The sequence below is a fragment of the Protopterus annectens genome, chromosome 11.part0 (genome assembly GCF_019279795.1).
Source record: "Protopterus annectens isolate FY-2018-M chromosome 11.part0, PAN1.0, whole genome shotgun sequence".
NCBI lineage: Eukaryota > Metazoa > Chordata > Ceratodontiformes > Protopteridae > Protopterus > Protopterus annectens.
In genome coordinates, this window is record NC_056745.1 from 1,380,087,068 (window position 1) to 1,380,100,802 (window position 13,735).

Below are 13,735 nucleotides of genomic sequence, written 5' to 3' on the forward strand. Positions count from 1 at the left end.
TAAGTCAGACTTTCAAAAAGTAAAACAACCAAAAACATTACCTTCTTATCAGTGAAACAGAAATACATATTAAAATACTTAGAAAAGGAAATAACTCAGTATAAGCACACCTATTAACCCCTGCACACATAGATTATCTATATGCAACAACAAATGTGGGAGCAGAGTCCTGTGAAGCATTATTTAACATGCTGGATTGCAACAGTGAATTGCGCTTTTCATAAGAACATCTGGAAAATACAACTTAAATGGGGGAAATATCACACTACATATAATTACTGCAAATGAACATAAATAATATGTCTGCTACAGGTATAATGTTCGCCTTTGGTGCAGAAGGCTCTGAGTTCTATTCCCATTCTAGGTAGTTGAATTTATGACACTTCAGTGCAGCATTATGGGGGTGCTGCACTCCTAAGTGTGTCATCCTTTGGATGAGACATTAAACTGAGGTCCTATTTGCTTGAGTTGGTTGTAGCTCAGATGGATGTAAAAGATCCTGCAGCATCTATTAAAAACAGTGAGGGAGGTTTCCTGAATTAGTAACAATGCAATCATACCAGCAGAAAGAGTTGATCCTTACAAAACTGTGGCAGATTTGCAAAGTTTTACAAATTGGAGACAGTAGAGTATTTGTGAGAAATGATTATTCACTGTAAAGAAGGCAGAAGAAAAAAAAAATTATCCCAGCAATCAGGGCATGTCAACAAGCAGATATGAAATTCAAGCTGCTGTATCCAGCTGTCTTCAGAACTCTTTTTCTTGGAGGATTTAAATCATTCTTTGATGCAAAACAAGCTAAGAGAGAACTGCAAGGGATGAACCATCAAAAAGAAGGGTATTCTGCTTACCATTCTTTTGATGGTAAGGATCACTGACTTTGTCGGAGAAACCTTTTCCAAAGTTCTAAAGGAAAATACTTGACAGACAGAAATAAAACCCATAGGAGGTGACTAAAAGGATTGGGAGTACATTGGACTTGAAAAGGACTCTAGGGTTAGGAGAACAGCAACACTGAAATTAGTGAATAAATGTGAGATTATATTGCATCAATCACATCTGTGAAATATGGGTTCACAAGAAAAAGTGGTTGAGAAAGACTGGATTCTTGTTACCTTTGTTAAACTTGGGGGCACTGACAGGCACATGTCTCACTTCATGTCAATATATGGAAGGGCACTAAAAGGAAAAAAAAGGAGGGAGAAGGAGGAAAAAAGTAAAACCATTTTTTGCTCTTAGTATTTGTATAAACCATTTTATAATATAAGTTGCAGATCACATAATAAAATATGTTTAGTAATTGCTGTATGTGATCATGAAACTAAAGTAAGGAAGTGTTTTTTTTTTGTTTTCTTTCTTCTCTCTTTTTTAATTTAAGAAATGTAGGCAGTGCAGTGCAAAAAGAGAAGAAAGACTGGACAAAAGCACATTTCAGTCAATAAGTTTTAATTTTGGGCTGTTGGGTGGGGGATGAGGTGTAAAAGTTCACTGATTATAAGGGTCTATATTACCAGAGCGAAACTCCTTTTGAGCGAATACCAAAACACCGACATGAATTGCATGAACTGCAAGAATACCGAATGCACTAAACCGCAAAATTTTAAATCTCGAACTGTCATAGTCGGCCAACCCCACCACCCGCTACATGCTACCTACCCAAACAAAATAAATAAACCACATACATACACTAAGCAAACCTACTTCTAACCCTAAAGTAAAGCACCAAAACCCTACATCTAACCCTACACTAAACCCCACATACACAACTATCTATGCACTATCCTTAACCCCTCCCTAACCCTAAGGTCTGTTACTACCACACACTTCTCCTACCAAAATATACACAAAATAAATAATCCACATACATACATTTACCAAAACCCTACACGAAATCTTACATACATTAACTATCTATGCACTTACCTTAACCCGCACCCTAGCCCTAAGGTCCATAACTATCGCACACTTACCTTATGGAGCTATACCACAGATGGGCCAACCATGGTAATTCGACATTTCCAAATTTGCAGTTTTGGACGTTCGCTGTAATGTTGGTTTGTGCAATACATGTCGACGTTTACGGATTCACTTAAATGGACTTTCGCTCTCATAATAGGGAACCGATTATAATATATGTAGAATCGGAATGTTTTCTTTCACTTTTACATAAGTGAATGGCTGGATTAATGCCCTTGGCTTAATCTTACAAGTTTTTGTGAGGTCAAGTGGGTTTTAAAAATGAGAGACCAAAATGTAATAAACAGTTTTCTTTAAGCAAATAAATTTTTAGTGCCAGTTGGGAAATCTGGAGCTGAGGGCAGCTCTTCATTTTGATGATCTTGTGGAAGCTAGGAGGGAAGAAAGTGATAAAATTCTGAAATGTTTTGTTTAAAAGTATTTTAAAAGGAGGGAAAGCATTAACAGACTATTCAAAGAATGCCACAATGTTCAAAAAGTAAGATTGCCCATTAACAAATGAAGTTCCATTGGCAACGAAAGCGGTTATTTATATATCTGGTATCTTGGTGTTGTGTGCAGCAGTAAGAGCTTGCTTTATTTTTGAGTCTTTCTGGTTACGTGGTTTTGGAAGTAGTTCACAGTTCATGTTCGTATGCAAGTACTAGGCTACCTGCCCCTGTGGGCCATTTTAAGCCTAGAAAATGTTTCTCAGAGGTGAGAATCAAACTCTGCACTTTGTGTTTGTGAGGTAAAGACCTTAACCATTATGTCAACCCCTACCCATTTGATTTAACCATAATTTGATATATATATATATATATATATATATATATATATGGTTAATTTGATTTAACCATAATAATTTAACATAATTATTTAACCATCTAGGTGGGTTGTTTTATAGTGGCTATGGGGCAATTAAAATACTGGCTATAATTCTATTAAAGGTGACAGCTCATCATTGTGTGACCATAAGGCAGTATTCTGTGTTGGAGAAGGTCAGTAAAGACCAGCTAGGAATCAAACCAAATTTCCTAAAAAGCCAGCTAATGACCTAGAATGGCAGCCTGATGTGTCACATTCAGTACTTGTATCCAGCACTCTGCACTGGCTAACAATACATACAATTTATCAGTTGTCTCACTTACCTTAGTATGTGTGTACTCAAAGCCATCAGGGTTAGTGACTATCAAAAGGAAAATGTCCATTCTGTTCAAGATGGCGGTCAGAGCAGCATCACTGCCATAGTCAGTGGTGATCTAGAATGAAAGAAAGCATAGAAATAACTTGTACAAGTAAATCTTCCAAATGCTTTAGCTTGGCTAATCATAATCATGTGTATACAGACAATTAAGACTGAAACAATCACTGATGATACATTTGTGTGCAATCTGTATGGTTTACCACAGAGGGATTCTGACCTTCAGCCTTTATGTCGGTCATGAACCCATTCCACCTTCAGTCATTTATATCCCATTTTATATTCCATACTTTTAAGCATCAACACCTTAGCATTATCCTAAGGATACTATACAATCACAGAAGATCTTATTTCTATTATTCTTCAATGTTTAAACTTTAGGAAATTTGGAGCCGTACAAAAAGTTTAGCTCTTGTAAATATCCTATTACTGTTGTAGTTCTTCCCTATTTCTCAACCGTTTGATGTTCTTCATTAGGTACAGCCTCCTCAGTTCATAGAGTAATCCAAACTTGCTATGGCTTAATAATGCAGCAGTATAGCTTCCACATCATTGGACCACACAACCCTGTTTTTGCATTTAACATTTTCTTATCTCTGGCTGCTTTCATATTTCTGATTCAGAAACAATGACCAGGTCTTGCTTCATTTTGACTCATTCAAATACAGACACCCCAATGTGTTTGGGAAATAATGACCATGTCTTGCCCTGATTTCACTACCTCAAACATAACTACCTCAGCATGTACTTCCACATAGAAGTCTTCACCTTCAGTCTGCACTGACCTGTAAATCCAAGCTACCATATGGTTCACCATTGTTACAACCTCATGAAAGCCCTTTAATCCTCAAAAAAATATGAGTGGCTGCTCAGTCTTCCTGTTTTATTTGCTATGGACATACCAAACAGAAGCAGTCCAATGAATGACCCTTATGTCCACTGGCCACTGACCTGTTAGTCTATATAAGTACAGTGAAATAGCTCATATGCAGATCTCTAGGAGGGGTTGATTACATGTACATTATTGCACCTACACAATTAACTATTAATTTAAATCTTAAAGCAACTAAAAAAGTAAGGTTCATATATCGTTCTGATTATTTCACCGTACGACAGCAGTCCTAATACCTGCTGAAAGATTAAATAATTATGTTATGTTTCCTGATGCACAAAGCTAATATGTTCTTCAAATGCAATCTTTATTTTCCCAAACTGAGATAAGTATACCATAGGCTCTGGTGATCATTGTACTGGTGGGTAGCTTTTTGATAGTGGAATTTGGAATAAAACAGTAGAAGGACAGAAATAATTTATTATATTTTATGTGAGCACATTGAATGCTTATTAACTGAAGGAATGTCTATGAAGAAAATGGGGTAGTTTCTGCTGTTCTACGTAGGCTTCATAACATTTTCACTTTTGGAATTTAAAATACACTGTTCCCTACTTTTTCATCATACTTTAATTTGTTTTCCCATAGATTTAGGCAGAAATGTCTGCAGCACTATGCACATGATCCTTTTTAACCTCACCCAATCTGTCTCCAGCACTTTGACCTTCTCTGTAGAAATGCAGTCCAGCTTTATCTTATACTAATAACTTGTGGTGGACTTTGGGTGAAACAATTTACCTGTGAGGGTAAAACTTTAGTGGATAAACTTTGCCAAGCATGAGTACCTCCTCCTTACCTCCATGGTTAAGCAGTGTCAGTGATTAAATAATGCCATGTATAAATTACCTCTTTTAGTTTTGTAGATCACATATCAGAAAATGAAGATAGCTTCACTAATGAGCATGTATATTTAATTTCTTTAATTGCTTTGTGAAGGAAATGATTTGTATACCACTGATATTATGACATTAAGCGATGATGACTAAATGTATATATGTATGGGTGGTGAATTTGTAGCTAAAGTGTATTAAACCAGGCATATTACTAATCAAAAACATTAAAACGCACTTAAAACAATGACACCATAGGTAATAAATACATTTTAAACAAACTTGTGCCATAAAGTCAGTAGCGACAAAGAAATATAAAACATTTTCTGGACTGATGGTGAGCCAAGTTTGCTAAGAATTTTAACAAATCATGGTAGGAAAGTAATGTTCCTGAAAACTGGGGAAAAAATGTGATTCCCTTTCAGAAGAGTAAGATCGGGGACAAAGACTGAATCTGCCAACCTGTTGGTTTAACATCACCACTAAAGAATTCAAAGAATCACTGCTAAAGGACTGAATTTCAGAATATTTAGAAGTGAGTGGGATAATACTGGCATCTCAGCTCTGTGTTTCCACGAATCAAAAGCAGTATGTTAATTTCAGTGGTATTAATTTCAGATGCATTATTTCACTGTGTTTTGTTGAGGTGAAACATGCATTATTTGATGATTCGGTTTATCTGGATTTCATATTTTGATCCTTAATGCTTACCTTTTTCGCAAACCACACTCCACTAGCTTGAGTAACCCATTCACGGGAATGAATGCCTGTGTCGATCCAGATAGCGGGGCGGTTGGTTCCTCCAGTACTGAACTATAAAGATAGTGAAAAAGAATATTAATGGAATCATAATTATTATTAGTTGTACTCAAGATTATAGCCACATTGTCTTACTATCACTGTATTGGCTGCAATATTTCTTCCATTTAGGTAAAGGTTGTTCACTCTTTCAACACTGTTTTCTTAGCTTTAGATATTCACACAATATGCATTCCTAATTATGTACTATGTGCCTATCAGAATCGGTATCATATGCATGCATTACTTTCACAAGTCTGGCAGGTTTGCTTCTCAAACATTGTATTACCCTATTAATATTGTGACTTTTTCTGTTTTCAAAAAATACTGAAACTTATTGCTTTATTGTACCTTTTTAATCCACTAAGAGATTTTGAAACTTAAATGTTGGTTATTTGTTTATCAGCTTTGCTAGTTATTTCATGAATTATTTAAAATATTACATTTACATGAGACAGTAATTCTATTTCAGCCAGTTATACTACCAGGAGTAAAATTACAGAAGGATCTCATCTGAATACCCTTAACTGACAAATGTGTTTGTATATGACTTTGTTAATATGGAGACACAAACCAGAATGAGAGATATGTAGTACTTGTGGCTTGCCATAAAATTATATTATTTGTCCTGCAAAACAAGTTGATATTTAGTTTGATAGATGAAGCAACATGTCTAAAATTTCATCAGATTTGAAAATGATTTTCTCTAATAATTTCTAAGACAAATGTTAGTGAACAGATATATTCATCTCCCATCTGGTCCATGTACAATGACACTTTTGATGTATAATCAATTTGGGAGACATACAGACTCATTAGATATAATCTTCCACTAAGTATGTTTATACTCATCATATAATTATTCAGACCAAACACTAGTCAAGATTGCTGCATATTTTCCTGCTACCTCATTGGTGGTGATTCTGAGACTGACATTGTACATATATTACAGTCTTCTCACTGTGTGTAAACAATGTGGCAGGTAATAAATCACAAATTAAAATCTTAGCATTTTGCCATAGCTGTTTGATATATTTCATCAATCTATTTCACAAGAAATGTATTTACACATAATTGTTTTTAACTTAGCAAAATATTATATTTCAGTATACTGGCGTACTTATGCAAATCTCTATGGAAAATTCTCTCAAGTCATTACAAAATATCTGAGATCTTACAAATTGACTTAAAAAGCTAAAAAATTGTTAATTAGAGCACAGCTTAGAAGCTTTTGTTTGAGATTGTTGTGGACTGAGGATGGAGGATTCCATTCAAGTAACATTGTAGTAATTTTTAACTGTTAAGAATTTATTTGTTATTTATAAAATTGTCTATCTTTCACCAGTATTACTACTTCAGCTAAATCTTTCACTTATACTGATAAGCCTAATAATATTTTTCTTATGACATCTTCTATATTGTATATAATCCTTTTGTATAGTTTAATGTGTTTTTTTGTTTTTGAAATAATAAAAAAATGTTGTTTGACAACCAAATACAGAAAATTAACTGATGAGAGAAGAAAGTGTTTCATGTAAAATGCTAGAGGCAGGAGGGGACAGGGAAGATCACACAATGCAGATCAGAAGAGTAACATAACATTAAGAACCACTAAAATGAACAAATGGGAATCAATCTGCAGAGGATAAATTCCATCTAACACTGAATCTCAGAAACAAAACTAGTTGTCTGTGTACTCAGTCTTGGACATGCTTTAAGTGTGAGGTGTTTTTTCTCAGTTTGCTACACTGTACTGTTTAAAACGTGTCAGGATGGACATTGAGGTACAATGGTACTTAAAACTGAAAATGGATTACTGCCATGAGAGGCACACAGAGGAAAGGAACATAGTCATTCCACATTCAGATTCCAACAAGCCTGGGGGAAAGCAAAGGCTGAAAGTGCAGAATGGGTCACTGAATAGAAAAGGAAAATAGAGGATGTAATTACAAGTGCTGTGGATGCGGTCAGGAAGGGACAGTGCCAGAACATTCCACTGGCTGTATTCAGGATGAACTAGTTTATTCCACAAACAGTACAGAATATATTCCTAGTTGGGGCAGTAATCAGCAAATGGCTAAAGACAGAGAGAGACCGAGAGAGGGAGATTAGTTTTTGATGTGGTGTCAACAAACACTGGCTTCTGATTGTAAGGGGAAGCTCATTCCATAATAACTGAATGCAATATAGAATTTATCTACAATGTTTATTCAATTATGGCTACTTATTTTAGCATTAGCTTTCCTTTTCTGGTGTTTGTTTCAGGATTAGACTTTCAAGTAGAACAGCCTTAGATATTGCTTTTTATAGACAGACAGAGATCACCATTAAGCATACTTATAAAAATGAAACTACAAATAATTTCTGAAGTCTTTTTGAGTAATTAAGAGATTCCAGCCCTAAGATTTTCCAGTAAGGAATCATTGTACCTGTTTAAATTGTTTCAACTGCCTTGCTCAAAGTCTGCAGAATGCAATGTATTCAACAACTGTTTTATCAGTGTGATGAAGTCCGTTTTGAGACACAAGTGCTCACTGGTGTTTGTTTTGTACAGGCACTAATTTATTAAAAAAGCTTGATTCCTTCAGTATCCTTTACACTTGCATGTTTTCTGATTTATATTCAATAACAGATTGGCATCAGTGAAGTGTAAAGTGGGATAGTGACTTCTTTAGAGTGAATAAATACGTTTCTCACAAATATACGTGTCTCAGAATGTGCTTTTTGCGATAAATACTTGTCAAATTTTACATTGTTGACTACTGCTAAAAATGCACCTTTTTTCTAGTTATTAATAAATTATTCTAGAAGCATATTCCATAAATGAATTATATTATCTATTTAAAGTTTATAGAAAGATCATTAATGTTCACTATTGCTGAAGGGAAACCCATAAATCTACAACAGTTAACTAAATTGGCTGATATTCTTCTGTGATATATTCCAATGCACAATGATATATACACTTACCTTGAGGAGGTTGAGTGGTCGACCCTCATAACTGGTTCCAATTACTGTCTTACTGACTAGGCCAGGATTTTCAGCAACCAGCTGATCTATGAAAGCATTGATCTGTAACATACAAGTAAAAGGATGATGTGTTATGTTACCACTGAGATGTTATACACCATATTGTACTCAGTGTGTATTTGTATCCTGTAAATCAGAAGAAAAGGCAAGATATCATATAGTACTGACAGTAAATTATGTACAATATGCTGTCTGCCCATAAATACACAGTAGTGCATGTAGTACTGAGCCTGAGATGACTGACACAAGCAATGAGCCACAGACAAAGCTCTGAGAAAGGACATGCTACTTTCTATAAAATATTAGCTGGACACCATATTACACACTAAGGAAAATATAGGTCTGCCAACATATAATTTGTAACCGTGCATAAGCTGTATAATCCATGCATTAGTTAAGTTACATATAGTATGACACATAACTGTAAGACTGAAGATGTATGTGGTGGATGCAGATGAGTACAGGGTGCACACCAAAACAAAGACGCAAGCAGACATATTTTCTTTTATATCTGTACTGCATATTAGTACAAACACTATACAGTATAGAACAGAAACTTCAGCCAGGAGCTTAGCCTTTCATATGGCAAGCCAAGTAGTTAGTATATTAACATATTTGCACAGTACTTCAAAGAAGATTCTGTGAAAACTATACCGAAAATGCTGTTCCATCCCAAAAAAATGTCACCCCATCATAGAATTCAAATGGGGAACAAAGTGCACTGAGAGAACAAAATGAACCTTTAAACCACCAGTCAGCACACATACCTCATCTTATGCTAAAAAAACTATTGGTTTTACAAATCCAGGTTGTCAGCTTTGAGGTCATACACTGCAGATTATATTGTGTGTTTCTGGGTCACTAATATAACTAATCAGTAGATTTTGTTTCTAAAATGTTAACTTCACAACGTTTCTGATAACAAACTATTCATGGCTCTATTAACACATCCCCTTTGCTGCTAAAGTGCTTTGAGGAAAATAAACACTGCTGGAAAGACATGTCCTTTACTACTGTTTAACTGCAGATCACAAAGGCATCTTGCTTTACCAAAATTAATGAGAATCTTTATTCTTCCAATACCCCTTTCTGCTAAAAAAAATGTTCCGAGTAATATGCGTATTGAAAAAGCAATATGCATATTTTTAAAATATCAATCTTGGACATGGAAAAAGCAGAGGTAAAAAGAGAAATAGTGAAGAACTTTTAACATATTAAGTGTCCTCAAAATTCACTCACAGTTGTAAGGTTTATCCCAGCAGTAGACTGTTTTGTGGGCTTACAGAGAAGAAATATCTGGGAAAGTTCACAAAGGAAAGTTGTTGTAGTATGACTTCCTTTCTTTTTGAAACCCACCTTGCTCAGTCTTGGAGAGTAAACGTGGGTGAGGGGGTGTCAACAAACTAAGGACATATTAAATAGTGAAAACTCAAGACTGAATACAATAAATCTCCAGTGCATTCAGCATATCATGTAAAAAAACAAGGTCTATCAAAAAAGGGGCAGGCTACTTTCAGCTTTATTTCTCAAGTTCTGTCCTTTGTATGTTATCGTTTATGCTAATAAGTAAAGCTAGATACTGGATACCATTAATGCAAAGATTATTGTCAGTCTTTCTACTGCAAATGTATTACTTTCCTGGTGCATACTGTGTCACATTTTTGAGTTTATTATGGATTCAGTATTGGTCTTTTGGAGTTTCTCTGGTGACATGCTACAAATATTAATGTTCTGGATTTTTTTTTTTCACTTTATCAGGTAGTACAGCTACCTCACATAACCACATGGTGAAGTGATTATATATTTCAATGTATACTACACTTCAGGCAATTTGTTTACCCTCAGCATCAATTGCTAAAAAAAATGCATGCGTAAAGGAAGAGAATAAAAATGTGCCATTGTGTTCTTGCAGTGAAACTTTTGATTTATTTATTATTATTAATCAAGTATATTGATCCTTTTAGCCCATTTTGAAACTCTATTTGGGAAGAAGTAGAACAATTCCATCAAGCATAATGTGACACGTATATAAGTAAACAACACTAGTAATACCTCTCAACCTTGCAAGAAATCTGAACAAAGCCCAACAAAATGGGGGGACAAAGGCCCAAAATAGGGACGTAGTTTAAATATTGCTCTTGTATATTTAGAAAGTTGCAAGAGTAACAGGGTTTGTTTCAACATTTATTTTCTGAAGGATTTTGAAGTCTGAAACTCAAATTGTTTGTCATTGTTTAGTGACTATAATCCTCAGATCATCCCAATAGTTTGACAAAAAAAATCACTAATTTTATGACCAAGCCAAAAATATGAGCCAAAAAAAATCTGGACATTCTGCAAAAATCTGGACAGTTGAGATGTGTGACCCTAGTAAACAAAAACAGTGCTAACTTACTGTATACAGCAGTTATATCTATGCTGTCAGTCATCATTTCTGTCTGGCATACCCTTGAGCATTTCTGTATGCCCTATCATCTTATTTATTTTACAGTTAAGGAACCTATAGATATACAATTTAAAGAGTAAGTAGTTTGGTTATATGACGGCATATTTTCTTATGTGTTTTGATATCAAATAGTTATGTTCTGTCAAAAATAAATATTTTTTAGGTACCGAAGAGCACATTTTCATTTAATTTTCTTGAAGATTATTTCCACTCAATGTCATCTTGATAATTTTTTTTTCATTTTAATGCTGTAGTATCCAAACATGCAAAATATGTAAGTGCATATTACTAAAATGGCAAAAATAGGAGCTGCATATTACTTAAAATGAATGGATATTTATAACTTGTATGTATTTTTCAACAACTTTCCGTGTACACATCTAAGGCACGCTTTACTCAGTTATAGCACAGTCACTGTGCAGTTCACTCCTAAGGGTTGCGTTTTCACTTACGATGTAGTGATTTCATATTTTCTGAGTGAAAATAATTCTTTGTGATGGAACCATACAATGACATTGTAGCTGTCTTTAAGATGGGTCCATAGATGGTATGATAAATGTGGATCTGAAATATTAAAATATAATACAAATAAGGAGCATTCCCTGTTTTAAACCGAGACTCATAACTTTGAAGAGTGCCTATAATTTCTTAACCAGGATTTCAGACTACTCATTTCAGGGATCAAAGGCATGATATATGCCACTTTTTAAAAATGTGATTTCACAGTATCTCTGTAAAACAACATTTACGACTGAATTCTCCCATGACAACAACTACATTGTGCTTTGCAGCATATATAGAGTTGAATTCCTTTGCTCACCTTATGTTAAAAACTAGTGATTTTACAAATCCAAGTTGTCAACTTTGAGGTCATACACTGCAGATTATATTGTGTGTTCCTGGGTCACTAATATAACCAATCAGTAGACGGCAAATAAATGTTTACAATATAATAAAGAACATTTCTTTTAGATCTGAAACCTTATGATTGTCCAGATAGCACATTGCAATTTAAGTACATGACAATGCAGGAGGTATTTGAGTGATACATGTGTTACCATATGACTAGGAAAATACTGAGATGCGTAATTCCTTGGTATTCATAAGGTAACTTCAGAACCATGAATGCGTTTATCACTGGTCTTATTAAATGGTCACCTGTATGTATATTTAATGGGATATAAGAGAGGGTCTCACAGAAATCAACACAAAAAAACAAGAAATATGAAAACAGGTTATTTAGAGCTTTTAATGTAATGAGCCGATATAAATATCAATTATTAAAAAATCAATAATGCTTAAAGCAACTGTTTTGTTAACAGCAATACCCAAAAACATCATCTTTTTAAATTTTAAATTACATTTTTATTAATATATATTCTGTTATTCAGGTATTCTCCCAAAAGTGCTTCTGATAAAACCAGTAATTCAGTTTTGTAGTAATAATTTCACTTTCAAAATGAATGTTCTAATGTTTTTATATTCTACTTCTGGGACATGAAACATGAAATTTAAACCAGTACTCTTTTGTGTTCCATTGTTAGATTTGTGACTTTTCTTTCTTATCCAATGCCTTAGATTATTCTTGAACTTTCAATCTCAGTTTTCAAGCTGATATTTTGCATTTTGCCACAAGAATCTAATCCATGGTGTTGCAGTAATCATGCACATTTTTTTCATTGCTGTACAGCATGGTGTTGCAGTAATCATGCACATCTTTTCATTGCTGTACAGCATGGCGTTGCAGTTATCATGCACATTTTTTCATTGCTGTACAGGTTGCCCTCTCAGCCCATCAATTAACACTGGACATCGATGGGAATTGTCAGCAAAATAGTTTAGTATTGATTATTGTTGATATTATTTTTTCAAATGAACATATAAAGAATGAAATGTAATATATATTTTGTTGCCTTGTATAAACCTGTTTGGTATCTTTATTGCATAGGCCGAAGTGGGATGTTTGGGTTCAGTTATAAATCTAATATATTATATCCATCTCAGTACTGTTTGAATAAGTCTCTGTGTGCTAGGCGGCTTGACAGTTGATGGATCATTTTGTTTTCATTTTCCCTTTTGGGGCATTTCCCATGTGCCTTCCTGCATTAGTTGCCTCTCACCTGATCCTCTTGTTAGCAGAGATGGCAAACCTCCACTACAATGCTTCCTTGGGGGTGTTCATCTCCACTACCAGTATCCATTTATGCTGGAGGTTACGTAAACCGGTTACAATGTTTTTGGGATATCTACAGACAGGTTCCCCCTATTAAAAACAATGTCCCCACCTGCATAGGCCAGTGGTAGCAGCAGAGCTAGTTATCCTGCCATGCGTTCAGCCCTTTCTCCCTCTAGTGACATTTCATAGCTGTTCCATGCCTTTTTGTACTAGTTGTACCATTTCTAGTTAATGCTCATATTACAGCCTTCCCCTATATTCATGAGATTCAGACAAGCTCTTCTATTTGTCTTCTTCTCTGCACGTGTCCCTTTCTGTGTCTGATTTAATTTTTATTTATCTTATATACTTGTAACTGGTGTGCTGTACAAACTACAGCTTGCTTCTCATGGGCATTATATGA

At 34.7% G+C, this 13,735-nt stretch overlaps 1 protein-coding gene across 2 annotated transcripts in view; it reads right to left on the reverse strand.

Moving 5' to 3' along the window:
- Positions 1-13,735, reverse strand: part of LOC122814877 (carboxypeptidase A1-like) — a 69,833-nt gene that overhangs the window by 23,980 nt on the left and 32,118 nt on the right. For both annotated transcript variants that reach the window (XM_044087151.1, XM_044087150.1), the window contains exons 5-7: positions 8,651-8,752; positions 5,594-5,695; positions 3,108-3,218 (exon numbers count right to left, since the gene is read on the reverse strand). In XM_044087151.1, the coding sequence (XP_043943086.1) occupies positions 3,108-3,218; positions 5,594-5,695; positions 8,651-8,752 (315 nt within the window). The remainder of the gene's footprint in view (positions 1-3,107; positions 3,219-5,593; positions 5,696-8,650; positions 8,753-13,735) is intronic.